The sequence below is a fragment of the Panthera leo genome, chromosome A1, assembly GCF_018350215.1.
Source record: "Panthera leo isolate Ple1 chromosome A1, P.leo_Ple1_pat1.1, whole genome shotgun sequence".
Taxonomy (NCBI): domain Eukaryota; kingdom Metazoa; phylum Chordata; class Mammalia; order Carnivora; family Felidae; genus Panthera; species Panthera leo.
In genome coordinates, this window is record NC_056679.1 from 234,972,533 (window position 1) to 234,986,887 (window position 14,355).

General features: G+C 58.3%; 1 protein-coding gene across 1 annotated transcript in view; it reads right to left on the reverse strand.

Annotated features, from left to right (window-relative positions):
- Positions 1 to 5,661: 5,661 nt before the first annotated feature.
- Positions 5,662 to 14,355, reverse strand: part of ADAMTS16 (ADAM metallopeptidase with thrombospondin type 1 motif 16) — a 158,144-nt gene continuing 149,450 nt past the window's right edge. The window contains exons 21-23 of the mRNA XM_042953519.1: positions 12,998 to 13,222; positions 6,043 to 6,190; positions 5,662 to 5,777 (exon numbers count right to left, since the gene is read on the reverse strand). Coding sequence (XP_042809453.1) covers positions 5,662 to 5,777; positions 6,043 to 6,190; positions 12,998 to 13,222 — 489 coding nt within the window. The remainder of the gene's footprint in view (positions 5,778 to 6,042; positions 6,191 to 12,997; positions 13,223 to 14,355) is intronic.

Consider the following 14,355-nt stretch of genomic DNA (forward strand, 5'->3'; position numbering starts at 1 on the left):
GCTTTAAGACAGGTGTCCAGACTCGGGGGCAGGTGGATGATCACAGAGCAACAGAGGAAAAGGGCAGGCGATGCTGACCCGCCAGTTGGCTCAGGCACCGGCCTTCCGGGACCTGCCCGCCCGCCTGCCGCTCAGGTGAGGCTGTCGGCTCCGACCTGGCTTTCGGCTCGAGGTAAGACCACGTTCCAGAATGGCTGCCTCTCCCCCCACCAGGCACCCAGGCTGCCCACGCCCAAGGGAACCAGCATTGACGCATCTGAGCGTCAGGCACCGGGAGAGGCCACCCCTGACAAGGCAGGTTTTACTACGCGGCAAGTTACTCGTGTCTTCGGGAAGATGCCCTTTTAAAGGGCAGGATCCTGTATGGGGGAAGGGGCTGGTGAATTCCGTGGGTGACAGGGACTCCTGGGACCCAGCAGAGGGAATGAGAGCCTCTAAGAACACTAAGGACCACCCGGGTGGCTCAGTCTAGTAAGTGTCTGGCTCTTGGTTTCAGCTCAGGTCATGATCTTGAAGTTGGTGAGTTCGAGCCCCACATTGGGTGGAGCCTGCTTGGGGTTCTCTGACTCCCTCTGTCTCTGCCCCTCCTACGTGCCTCCTATGTGCAAAATGAATATATAAACTTAAAAGAAAAAGAATGCTCTTTAACTTCTACGGATAAAAAATGCATGTAGAAAAGTGATTACTTTTCATGTTTCAAACGTAATTTGCTGAAATTAATGATATTCGATGTCGCGGCTGCTTTCTATTTGACCTTCAACCTCAGTTTCTTCCTACGATGTTTTCTTGTAAAGGATTTTGCAAACATTGCCAAATGAGGTGCTTTCTCTTATGTCTACGTGACAGCCGCCTTCCTTCCCGAGATAAAAGTCTGAAAAGCCAGGACGGAAGGAGCGGGCTCTCGAGGGGCCGGGAGTCTGTCCTGCGGCCCCGAGGGGCTCAGCGGCCGGGCGGGCGCTCCCCCCGGACTTAGGGTTGGACACCATTCCTGGTCGCCACCAGCCTTAAGGCGGCAGCCCATGCTTTTCTAGATTCCGCCTACAAGCGAGATTGCACAGCATCTGTCTTTCTCTGACTCGTGGCACGTAGCCTAACGCCCTCCAGCTGATCCACGTGGTTCCAAATAGTGGGATTCCCTTTTTCTCATGGCTCAGAGTATTCCCTCGTGCGTATAGACACCTCGTCTTTGTCCGCTCGCTCACCCATCCGTGGGCGCTTAGGTTGTTCACACCCCCCGGCTGCCGGGGATGGTGTTGCAATGAACACGGGGGTGCAGGTATCTTTCCGAGATCCTGTCCGCATTTTCCTCAGGCAAACAAACACCCAGAAGTGGAGGGACTGGGTCGTGTGGTGGATCTATTTTGAGACGACGGTGGTTGCCAGATCCCGGGGGTGGGGGAAGAGGGACATGTTTGAGGGCACACACTGGCAACCGGGAGATGATGAAGTCCTGGGGACCCAGCCCACGGCACAGCGAACCCAGTGACCTCGACACAGCACTCCGGCACGCGAGGGAAGGGGCGAGAGGCTCTGCGTCGGGAGGGTCAAGCCCCACGCTGGCATCGGTGAAGGCCGTGGGCAGGAAGCCAGGAGGGAGCACACGGAACCCCAGAGGGCGGGGGTTGGCGGACGGGGCCTGGGTCGGTGAGGTGGGGGCCAGGCTGGCCTCCTTCACCCAAGGAGAGCAGATTCGGCGAGGCCTCCACGCTGGTCCGTGGAGGGGCAGCCTCGTGACCACGAGAGACTGTCATCTGCAAAGGTGACTGTCATCTGCAAAGGTGACATCACGCAGACTATTCGGGGAGCGTGCCCGGAAGGTGCAGGCACAGGGCTGGGGTGCTGGGGAGGCTCCCTTCACCGTGCAGCCTCCCTGCAGACTCTCCTAGCTGGGGCTGCCGAGCTGGGTGGGGGAGTGTCTTCATCTGCAGGAGTGTTGGGAGAGTCAGGTGGTGACAGGCGGAGAAGACACGGCCTGGGTGACCGCTGTGCACCTGGCTTATCTGCCTGGGGCACTCCCAACATGGCAGCCTTGCTCCCCCTGGAATTCCTGGGGCGGCGTTCAGTCCCAGGCGCGTGGCTCCCAGGGCATGGTGACGGGGTCACCCCTAGGTGTGGTTCAGCCTCCGGTTCAGCTCCTGAGAGGTGAGCCCAGTGCAGAAAAGGTTCTCTGTGGCTCCATCATGACCTCTGCTGCGAGCTGGGGTACAAGCAAGAGAAAGGCCACCACAGCCACTGGGAGAGGGGACTCCCGGTGTCCTCAAAGCAGACGACACAGCTGCATGTCAGCGTCTAGCTGGCTGGTGCGTTCCCCAGCTCATCGCGAGGTCCCCGTGACTCCCGTCAGCCCAATCTTTGGTCACATCCACTCTCGCCCCAGGGATTCGTCAGCAGCTGGGTCAGCGAGACCTCCAGGGTCCAGAACCCAGAGTGAGGAGGCCCCTCAGCCGTGGCTTCCAGGATCAGCTCTTCCTCACTCAGCCCTCAGTGAGGCCCCTAGAAAGGGTGGCAGTGAGTGATGGGCATCTGGGGACCCACTCGTGCCTAGAATTTGGACATTTCCTATGAGGGCTCGTTGGGGGGGGATCTTTCCCTCTGCACGGATTCTGACTTCATCCCCTCCAAGTACGGAGATTATATTGGGAACAGACATTTTCAGGAGGAGCTAAGTCAGGTTGCTGAGAAAAATCCCACGCCCGTCACTCCTGAGGACAGACTGTCCATCGGCTAGAATTTTCCAGGGCACTGGGGTGGGGGGTGGGTAGAGCTGGGTTCCAGACACGGAGTTGAAGATTCCAGTCCCTGTGTGCGTCTCCTGCGTCTGGGAGGCTCCCAGAGTTCCCAGCGGCAGACATAGTTGCGCTGACCTACAGCCCGCCATGGCCGGCACGGGACGGATGGGGGGCTTCACAGGGGGCAGGCTGTGTGTGACGGGGAAGTCGGCGTATCCCCCCACGGTGGGGGGCCAGGTGGGGTTTCACACACACAGCGCCCACCTCTCTGCTTGGCATGAGCAATGCTAAATAAATGTCAAGGCACATGCCGCCTGCACCATTTTGTTGCTAAAATGGTGCAGATGAAGGTTCTGGTCAGGGACGAACACAGGCGAAGCTGGGAAGCGCCCTAACCCCTTCCAGGGCACGTGTGAGGCCAGGCTGGGGGACAGACCCAGAGCAGGACATGCCCAGGTTGACGGCTGCCCCTCTCTGGTCGGTCCTACCTCTTCGCTTGCTCACCGGCGCCGATCTCCCCCTCCCCTGCCCGTCCCTGTCCTTGTGACACCTCGCTTTGATATTTCCCAATGGGACGTGAAGTCCTGGAAGGCGAAGCCACATCTGCCCATTTTCGCACCCTGCACCTGTCCAATGAAGGGTTACTGAAAACAGTAGAAGGATTACTAGGAATCTGTTTGAAGGACACAGGTTCGGGGAGCGGCCCCATTGCCTTGGTGGGTCAGGGAGATTCCTGACGTTCGAACAAGCTGCCCAAGGCCCGCAGGATCCCAGCTCGGCGTCCTCTGGCTGTGGCAGCAGCCAAAACCAGACACATTTGCAATCCCGACTTCCTGTGTGCAAAACGGGTTTACGAATACTTCCCACACGGGTGGGCTCGTGTGCCAGCCGAGACGGTATAGGTTTGCTGTGTTACATCGGCAGCTGGGGCTGTCTGCGAGCGGGGCCGGTTCTGGGAGCGAGCGCGGCCAGCCACGCCAGGAAATGCGCTTCTGACAGCGGACGTTCCGTGGTGCCCCATCAGGGCTGGTCTATCCCAGGCCCGGGGGGAGTGGTGTGACGGTTAATTTCACACAGCAACTCGACTGAGCTACGGTTCCCACCTGTTTGGTCAAACGCGAGACTTGGTGTTGTGACGAAGATAGATTTCACAGGTGATTAACATTTAACGGCGAAATCAGTAGACTCTGAGTGATCCAGATGGAGCCTCCATAACGTAGGTGGGCCTCACCCAATCAGTTGAAGGGCATAAGAACAAAGATGGAGGTTTCCCTGAGCAGAAGGAATTCGTTCTCAAGACTGCGACTCTGCCTGCGTTCCCGCCTTCTGCCCTGCAAACTTTGGCTTTGCCAGTGCCCCCCATAATCATCAGGGAGCCAATTCCCTAACATAAAGCTCTCTTCTCTTCCTGTATAACACCTGTTGTTTCTGTTTCCCTAGCGACCGCTGCCTAATAAAGCAGAGAACACAGGGTCAAGGGTTACCCTTGAACGGACTGGGGCACCGCCCACCCCCACACTGGCCACCTCCATCACCAGTCACCTGCCGTCTTCCCCAGAGCCTCCTCAGTGAGGGGCACTATGAGACCAGTTTCAGCACGTTCTGTTGGATTCCAGGGCTCCAGCTCTCTGTCCCTGGACCAGTTCCCCGCCTCCGTGCCAGCCCGGGGATCTCAGGTACAAAACTCGTGAGGAATCGTGAGCAGGTCAGAAGCAAGTGGTACAATATAAAATTTATTATAAAACTTCAGCAAATATAAATATCTCGGTGCCCATTCCGAATGGAGCTACAGCCTAGGAAAAGAGGACAGAAAGCAGCACCAGCAGCGGGCAGGGTGTCGGGGGCCTGCTGTGCAGCTTTCATCCGGAAATGCTGGCCTTCTCTCCAACCGGTCTTGCAAAACCACCGCAACTCACGGAAAGAAGTTTAAAAACAGCACGACACACAGAAACGAGACCTGGGGTTCTGAGGTGTGCACGTCAGCTGACGTCTGTCCGTGCAGGACCGACCACAACCTCATCAGGACAGCGGGGTTTGGGTGTCACGGGTCACCAGGCAGCTCTGGTAGAACCTGGAATTAATTCTATTGTTTTGGGAGAGAAACGCAGGAAGGAATGAGTTGAACAGAAAAACACTCGCTTGTAAATACCTGGGAAGGACAGAACAGAGGATAGAGAAGTCCTCTCCTCCAGCTCAGGAGTCTGAAAGGGAGGGAAGCACCTTAGCACGATTTCATGTCTCCTGTTTCCAGGGCAGAGTCTGTGATGGGGACACAGAGTCGGGAGCCCGGCCTCTCCCCGGCAGGGCGGCACCCCTCAGAGGCGACACCCAGCTCTCGTCCGAGCAGCAGGTCCCAGCAAAGAGAAGCTCGCTGCTGGGGCAGGCCGAGGCCGCCCTGGGGACACCGCCTGGGAGCTGTCCCCGCCAGCTGCTTCTCCAGAGGGAGGTCAGTTGTTCCAGACCTTGGGAAGGGGCCTCCTCAGCCGGAGGGAGGCCGGCATACCTAGGGGCAGAATTTCTTCACTTATTCCTAATTCCACGGCCTTTCCTTCTTTTTCCAAAGCACCACACATTTAGTGTTTACCAAGTTCAGCTCCTTCCGTCTTTTTGACCTGATTCAGCTGGAGCACAAGGGGGAGTGAGCATCACTGTGGGTCCGCAGCGTGGGCCTCCTGCCTGCCTCCATGCTTCAACCGAAAACTTGTGTGCACGTGTGCCCATGCATGCATTCAGACCCACGATGTGCACACACACACACACACACACACGCGCGCACGCGCGTGCACACACACTCTGTCCTGACAGATGGCTGAACACAGTTCTCCCAGCCTCGATGTCCTCTGGCCGAGTTCCGATGCACAGCGCACAGCTGACGGGGGCTGAAGACGCAGCACCCCTCGCGTTCTCCGCCCTGGAAGGGGCCCCCCGGGCCTCACAGGTTGGACGCAGAGCAGGTCTTGCAGCACCGCTCGCCGTAGAACTGGTGGCTGCACATCCCCTGCCGGGGCGCCAGGGGGCACCAGGGGAAGTGGTCTCGGCAGGCGCGGTCTGAAAAGCAGCGGATGCCGCGTTAGCTGGTGTCCCGGGGCAGGGGGAGGGGAGGGGGGGGTCCCACAGGCGCTGAAGCTGCTGAGGGCATCCCTGCAGGGGACACTCACCGTGAGCCGTTTTGGGGCAAGTGGGAGGCGGGCATGGGAAGCGGGGAATGGCATAGAAGGTACCCCACGTCTCAGGCCCACTAGGAACCACTCCGGAAACCTGACAGCGCCACCCCCGAAAAGCCAGGGCCAAGCCGAGGGGCCCGGACACTCACCTTTCTTCTCTGCGATGGGGCAGAAGTGGGTGTTGCAGGCCAGGGAGGCTGTGGGCTTCTGGTGCACGAAGCAGCCTGGGGCCGGCCGGCCGCCCGCCAGGCACTGCACGGCCCTCGTCTGTACGCCACCCCCACAGCTGGCCGTGCACTGCGGGAAACAGGTGCACAGCAGTCACCCACGGCCGCCGGGTCGGGCCACCCTCCCTTCCAGGCTTCCCCCTGCACCCAGATCCCCAGCAACTGTGGGGGGCTGACCAGATTCTGGATTAACCCCAGGTGTGGACACAGGAGACAAGGATCTGGAGCTCTAAAACGGCCTTGAGCTGTCCATGGTCTTAGAACACAAGGAAACTGGTGCCTATCTGGGGGTACCAGGAGGTCCCCGGGGCCTGCCCAGGTGACGGGTCAGGCATCAGAAACAGTTGCCCTACACGGACTGCAATCACCAAGGCACCTTTTCTGGGGCTCTTTCCTGGGAAAAACTTGACAAGCCAACTACCCCAGAGGCTCGAGAAAACCAAGCCCAAATTCCCGGACTCTGGATGCCTGCTTGGAAGCGGTGGACCAGTAGCCCGGATTCGAGGGCATCCTCCTGAGGGCGTTGTTCTGCAACACGTAGGCCCTGCCACCGAAGGCAACTGAGCACAGCAGAGCCAGGAGGAGCCTCGTGTTTGGCTCGCCCTTCACCAGCCGGCCGGACGCATACCCCACCGACTACGAGAGCGGGTCCATCCAAGCTCGACCGGGCGCAAGGAATCAGGGGATGGGCGACCAGGGGGATAGAGCAACCAACGCCAACAGCAGCACGTCCGTCCAAAAGGCGAGCTGTCTGATGTCTCAACTGAATTATGTAGATTGTGCTCAAACAAGGCTCCTGGTTCAAAAGTGTCCAGAACATAGCCGACGAAGGAGCACCTACAAGAAGACGGGGTCAGATGACACCGGGGATGCCTGGGGTGGGCGAGTCAGACGGTTGCTGTGAAATGCAAGGACAGATCCGTGCAGCACCGGGGCGCGCACGACACGGGCTGCTGGCCGAAACGCACGAGACTGCAAGCTGGGAGCCGTTCAAGTCAGCGAGCCCCGGGGCTGGTTTTCCAGAGCTGAGGTCAGCTTGCAAGTGAGAAGCCAGCGGTCTCCTGCTTCCTTCCGGGGACATGCTGTGAGCAGAGGCTCCGTCCAGGTGGCTTTTTTCAAACCCCCTGGGGTAGGCGCTCTGATGGCAGGAGTCAACATCTTTGTGGATCCAGAGTCCTGGAAAGTCTGACGCTGGGGGGCTCGTTCTTTCTCTTCTCTTCCCCTCTTTAGGTAAAGGCTGGCCGGGCCCCTGGCGGGGAAGAGCCAGGCTCCAGCCGATAAGCACGTGGGGCTGGAACATTTCGGTGAGGTTCACCCCCTTCTCTCCAAAAACCAACCTCAGCGACAGCCGTCAACAGCTCAGACTCAATACATGACTACAGCAACCGGAATAAAACGTCACGAGCGGGTTCGTGTCCGGTTTCCGAATTATCAGGCTCATCCACGACGGAGACAGATGTTCCTCGCTGCCTGTGACGTCCGTCTGAGCGTTCGGCACCGCCACACCTCTGGTCTTTGCGCTTCGCACTCTAGGGCCTTTGGAGCCCCTCCCGGCTGTGCCGCAGGGTTCACGCTGGCCACGTGTGTCCGTGTCTGTGCGCGTCCACTACCTCTCTGCCGAGAGCGGAGTTCTTGTCATCGGCGGCACGGCACGGGGCTCCCTCCGGTCCCGCTAATGACGCGTCTAAACTGAGAAGCAAGAGATCTGGCCATCGTCTTTGTCACGGAAACGGTGCTGAAATCATTAGGAAGGGAGTGGATGCTTTGTCATCGACTCCTGCGTTCACAAATAGGGTTCCCTCAGCTCCCAGGTGCCAGGCGCTGATCTAGGTGCCAGGGACCGAGTGGTGGACACAGGTGAGTCGCTCCTCCTCAGGATGTAACGTCCCGACTCGAGCCGAGGTCCTTCACACTCAGTGAAACAGACCCTGGAACCTGGACGGCAAAGTCAAAGCTGATGGCGTCTTCCTCAGCCTCATGAGGTTTAGCTTGCGCATTTGAGGCAATTGTTCCCACCGACGGCGGGACGCTGTGCTGTACGGTGACCTGCGCTTGTCTGTCAACCTACACGTGACCACAACTGCGGCAGACATCTGTCCGGACCCCCGGCTGCTGGCTCCAACCCCCCAGCAACGGTTCTCAAACTTGAGTGTGCATGTAAGTCACCTGCTGTCCCCACCCCCAATCTCGAACATCAACAGCCTAGGAGGAATGAGAACCTGCATTTCTTTTTTGTTTTTTAATGTTTATTTATGTTTTAAAGAGACAGACAGAGACACAGAGAGAGACAGAGGGAGACACAGAATCCAAAGCAGACTTTAGACTCCAAGCTGTCAGCACAGAGTCTGAGGCAGGGCTCGAACTCATGAACTGTGAGATCATGGCCTGAGCCGAAGTCCTGACGCTTAACTGACTGAGCCGCCCAGGCGCCCCGAGCACCTGCATTTCTAGCCACGGTGCTGCAGTGCAGGCTGGGTCACGTTTGGAGAGCCACCGCTCTAGGTGATCAGGACCCTGTTGGCCAAGGCCCTTTCCTCTTGTGTTTCCATTTCGGAGCCGACTCAAGTCACGTCCAAGTCTGATGAGAGCGTGTGCAGAGCTGGTGTGCGGCCCGACGCGACCAGGGGAGCTGCAGGCTCATAAAGGGGCCTCTGTGGTCACCGAGAGCCACATGCCCTGCTCCCCACCCAGCCCGGCCTGCCCGGCTTACTTCTGCCCCCCTTCCGGGGTCCCTGCTGCAGACTCGCGGAGGGCCCGGTGCCCTGACTCCAGAGAAGCCTCGGGTGGGCTTAGAGCCCTTGTGGGGCAGAGCCCTTGTGGCTCTGCAATGTTCGCAGAGGTGTTTCTTCAAGGTCGCGCCTCTTACCGATGCCTAAACTCCCCAGGGACCAGGGCGCCTGGCACGTGGGCCGCTCTGTGTCCGTCTGCTGAGGGGACACTGAGGCAGCTCCTGCTTCCAGTGCGGGTGGGCACAGAATGGGAAGCAGGCACATCGCCCTCTGTGGGGCGTCCCTGGGCTGGTCCTCCACCGTCCCCAGCTCTTCCCGGTCCCTGGACCCCGTCCCTCAGCTCTGCACACCTGCCTCCCTCCCCTGGGGCCGGTGGCCACTCACAGGTGTGCCGAACTCTTTCCAAGACCGCCCAACTAGACTAGGGGACTCGGCTGTGGGGAAGTCAATGTCGGGTCCAGGGGGACGGTCCCCCCACCGCGAGGTCAGCAGGCTGGGTCTTCTTGTCCCTCCAGGATGAAACAACCTCCCCGAAAGTGACGGCCTCTTCCCGTGTGTCAGTCTCCTGCTTCCGGGGGTCTGACTGCAGGACCCGCTAAGCACATGTTTCCAGAGCCCTGTAATCCTGGAAAGCCTCTCCCTTTGGGGTTTCTTCTGTTTCGGTAACAGCCCCTGAGTCTTCAGGGACATCCTGTACCAGACGCACAGCATACGCCCTGAGAGACGAGTGGGGCAAACTGATCCGGACCCCTGGTCATTATCAAAAAATCCAGACAGATGCATTTTCACAATAACGTCTGGCTCTGGGTGTGTTTTAAATTACAAGGATCACTCTTCCTTTGTGCCATTGGCCTCGATGGAAAAAGGCTGGTGACGCCTGCCGACCGGTAGCTCCAGGCGGATACTCTGGCTGGCTTTATCCCAAGGCACATTCCTGCCCCCACGTTCACGAGAACCACGAGCACCACAGGGCGTCCCGCTGGCCAGGGCTCAGGTCCAGAGTCAGGGACAGCAAGTGAACAAATCCACCATAATGCCTGAGATCTCACACCTTCCTTTTCCCATTGTGACACCCCTCCTGGGAGACGCTCCTCCCGTGTCCCCCTCCTGGCTGGGTGCTCCCTCTCCGAGCCTGCAGCCTCTGCCCCCGCCCCCCACCCCCGCCCGATCACTCACCACTGTCCCAGAGAGCAGGTCTACCTACTCGGGTCAAGACGGGCTAGCGCAGCCCTCAACGGCCTCGTCACCACAACCTCTGCTCTGAACACAAACGGAGCAGGGAATTTTCGTACAAATCTAGTGGCTTACAAATACAGACTCCCTCCGACTCAGGCAGTGCATACTGTGACCCTATCCGGTAATGTCAGCAAGAAGGTCCCTGATCCCTGTGCACCACCCAGAACTGGAAGACGAAGAGAGCAGAGGAGCAGCGAATTCTTAGAGGTGGGCAGGCGACTGGATGTCGGGGTGCAAGGAGCCTGTGCATTCTGTGTGTACCTGTGTGTGTGCATGCCTGTGTGTGTATCTGTGTGTGTGCATGCCTGTCTGTGTGGGTATGAGTCTGTGTGTGTACATGTCCGTGTCTGCGTGCCTGTGTGTGTACCTGTGTGTGTGTGCCTATTGCTTGTGTACATGTGCACGCCCACATGCATGTATGTGTGTTTGCTACAACTTTCTTTTATTTAAAAAATTTAAAAACATTTTTAACATTTATTTTTGAGAGAGAGAGAGACAGAGTGTGAGCAAGGGAGGGACAGAGAGAGAGGGAGACACAGAATCAGAAGCTGGCTCCAGGCCCCACGCTGTCAGCACAGAGCCTGACGTAGGGCTCGAACTCACAAACTGTGAGATCATGACCTGAGCCGAAGTCGGACGCTCAACCGACTGAGCCACCCAGGCGCCCCTGATACAACTTTAATATTCCCGCCCTAATAACTGCCATGATGGAAAACCATATTGATCATCAGTGACATGGCCCCTTGCCCCCCAGAGCCTATGGGTTTCCAGGTCAATTGTGCATCCCTGGAACGAGCCAGGCCTCCCCACTCCATCCCAGAGGACACACTTCCATCTCTGTCATATAGCATCAGACAGTCCAACAGGTGTTCACTCGTAAGCCATTCCCAGACCAAATCAGCATGGGAACCGCCTGACCCTAAAGCCCAAATGACCAAAATGACTGAAGTCGGTCCTACTAGGTAACCTTCCATGAAATGTGATGATAAGCAAAGCCATTTAAATCAACAGAAACCCTGAAGATCACGTGATAGCAAGGGTTACAAGAACGAGCCTGTCGGGGGCAGCGTTCAGCCAAGCACTGGCCATCCATCACGGCCGACAATTCCCCACCCCATCTGAGGGCACAGTCTTGAGTGCCAGTGCTTACAACACATAAAACCCCTTGAGTTATTACTCCCAAGAAGGAACATTCTCAGAACATAATAGATGAATCACCCTGGATAAAAACTTCAGGCAGCTTATGATAAAAATGACTTATTAGACAAACACACCGAACATTTCAGACTGGAAAAAGCTAAGCAGGATGTATTTTCGGCTTTAGCTTTGGGGGTAAATGAAATGATGAGGGACCTCAGTTTTCTGAATGTTCCCGCGGTCTCCGAATTGAGCACAGCGGGGTGAATCCTGGCGTGGCCGGAGGCTATAGGAGCCACTGGAGCCACAGGAAAGAGACTCGGGGTCCCTGTTGACAGAAGGACCGTGGTCTCGGGGACCACCTCCGTGTGTCTCTGACCCATACCTCCCAAGGGACAGAGAAAGTGAGGCCTCTGCCCCAGAAGCAACTTCACTCAGCTTGTCCGCTCGGCTCTTGCTTGATCGAAGTGGAAAGACCACGCACCCACAAGAAGATCAATGGGGGCCGCCTGGGAAAAAGCTGTAGTCATTGATACTTTTTGTCCATTTAAAATAGAAAATGCTTGAGAAGGACAGCGTTCTCAATGTCGCCTGCTCCAATAATTTCAACTAGATCATTTCTCATTTAAATACTTTTAGGAGGGGGGTTCATAGATTTCTAAACGCAAGAGCTATTTCAGGTTTGAAGATCCACAGAACCAGACGCTGGACCACGCGTCAGGGGTTCCGCGTGGGGGGCGCCCGGAGGCTGGTGGCCACCCCACATCCTTCACCCTCCTTCCCTCTGTCTCCTCTACCTTCTTATCCTCTACCTTTTATCTCCTCTACCTTCAGAAAGAGGAGGGAGGCCAAGACGGGCCGCCATGTGCAAATTAGAAAGAGCTCACTCCTCTGGCCAGGCCAAAAGATGAGTCAGAAAACACTCCCTGCACCTGCTCATGGGGACGATGGACTGAGCGAGAGCCCCTCTCTCCCGGGCAGAGCAGCAGAGAACAGACTCCTCGGGGTTTGGCCAGTGGGAGTGGCTCAGGATGTCTCAGCCCCACACACCCCTCGGGCCTGGGTGCCCCCTGAGCCAAGAGCAGAAATACCAGCAGGAGAAGAAGGATGAGGGGACCTGGGACAGGCAGGGATCCGAGATAAAGGCTGGCGGGCAGAATCACACGCAGAAAGGGGAGCCGAGCCCCAAGGTGAGGGTTACCAGGAACCCAGAGTGGGAAACAGGGAGAATAAAGAGGGGATGACCACTGTAACGGCAGGATTCTTCCCTAAAGTCAAAGGCAGTGTGCAAGGAGTAAGGGGGGTGCCAGCACGGAGGAGCTCCGTCGGCCTGGGCTGGCCTCGCCCGAGGGTCCAGGCGGGCCAGGACAGTGCAGCGCGCCGGACCCCCTTCCCACGTGCACGGCCTCGGGGTTACCCGGGTAGAACCCGCAGTCACCGACTTCCTCCAGAGCTCGTCCTTGGTCCCCGTTCACACTCACCTTTGCGGAAGTCTGCCCAGCTTTTGCATAAAACGAAAGCATGATGTTTGCCTACACTTAAGTGGGTGACGACTTCGAACAAGGCCCACGTGCCCTAAAAGGGTCAGTGACATTTGGAGCCCAGCCTCGGAAAGCTGGGTCCGCACCCAGGAACCCGGGCGTCGCACCTGCTCTGGAGAGAAGGGTCGGGGCCCGGCTCTGGGGGTTGGGGGGGCACCCTTTGCAGACGCGCGCCCGCCTACGCCAGCGGCCCACCCCCAGGGCGGGAAGCGTGGTCACGTAGTGTCGCCCTACCTGAGACCAGGGCGAGGCAAACCAGCTGGCCCGAGGCGGGCCCGCGGCTGCATGCGGGGGGTGCCTGGGACAGGGAAACGGGGCGCAGGCTCGCTCTAGCTCCACACTTGGCCGCGGCAAGTGCAAGCACTTCTTTGAGGCCAGCTCTCGGTACTTCCCAGAAACGTGCTTTTCAGCACATTTCAAGAATCTTCTCTGTGTTCCTCGTTCACACGTAACAGAGCACTAAAAATAAAGCAAAAGCCGTGAGCGAACAATACTTCTCTGGTGGCGGCTTTTCGCTACGATCGGTGAGTCAAACCGTCTTCGGATGATGTCCGCTCGAGCATTTATGTAACTGTGACAACTGAATGAGATTTATTGGACCTTGGCATTTTAAAAAGGCATTACGGTGTATCACGTGGAGAGGAGGATGTGAAGGCACAGCGTTCGGGGGCCGAAGGAGGGGCAGGGCAGACAGAAACCATGAAGGGAGGAATTCCGAAGCTATCGTTTCATGAGAAGATAACACGTTGGGTTGCATCTGACACTGGAATGTGTGGAAACGTAATACAGCGCCCGCCCCCCAAGCAGGGACCGGCAGGGGACCCCCGGGGCTCACGAGTGTGCCTCAGAAAGCCGAGAGAAGGCGGCAAGTCTGCTCGGGGCACAAACGCGTTCTCTCCCGGTCAGGGGGTGCTCTGAGCCCGGGGCAGACGGGGCACAGCGGGCTGAGATGAGAGATCCGGGGTCACTGGGTCTCCGGAGAGAAATCCCCGTCCCCCGCGACGAGGCCTGGAGCTGGCGAGTGGGGGACGCTGTGCTGGGCGGGTGACTCCGCCCGGGCTCAGCGTGTGCAGATGACATCAGCACAGGGGCCCGGGTTCCGGCCTCACACTCGCGCTCGGGCCGACAGGTGTGCGCCTGTGTGTTTCCTGCACTGCGGGAGCCCGTGCCCTGCGCGGAGCTCAGTCTCCGGGGCGGAGACTTTCCACCGGGTGGCTTCCTTCCCGTGGGCTCGGCCTTCAGGGACACGCACAGAACACGCAGTCAGTCCTAGGAGAGTCTAGGCTCCCGCCTCCCAGTGAGAGAGAACCAGAGTCCCCGGCTGGCAACTGGCAGGCTAATTCCAGGGCCTGGATGGGGGTTGGGGGGGGGCACGGATGGAAACAGTGCCTCAGTGAGATTCCAGGCCCGGCTGGATCCATCCTCTGTCCTCCTGAGCAAGGTCATTCGAGGTGTGGGTGGGAATGAGCCCAGCTGGCCCGAGGAGGCCGGGACAGGGGAGCTGCTCCGGGATTAGTCTCTCAGTACCCTGCGCGGGGTTGACGCTGCAGTTCCGTGGGCTGCTCTCTTTCTGGTGTCCTTTTTGACCCTAG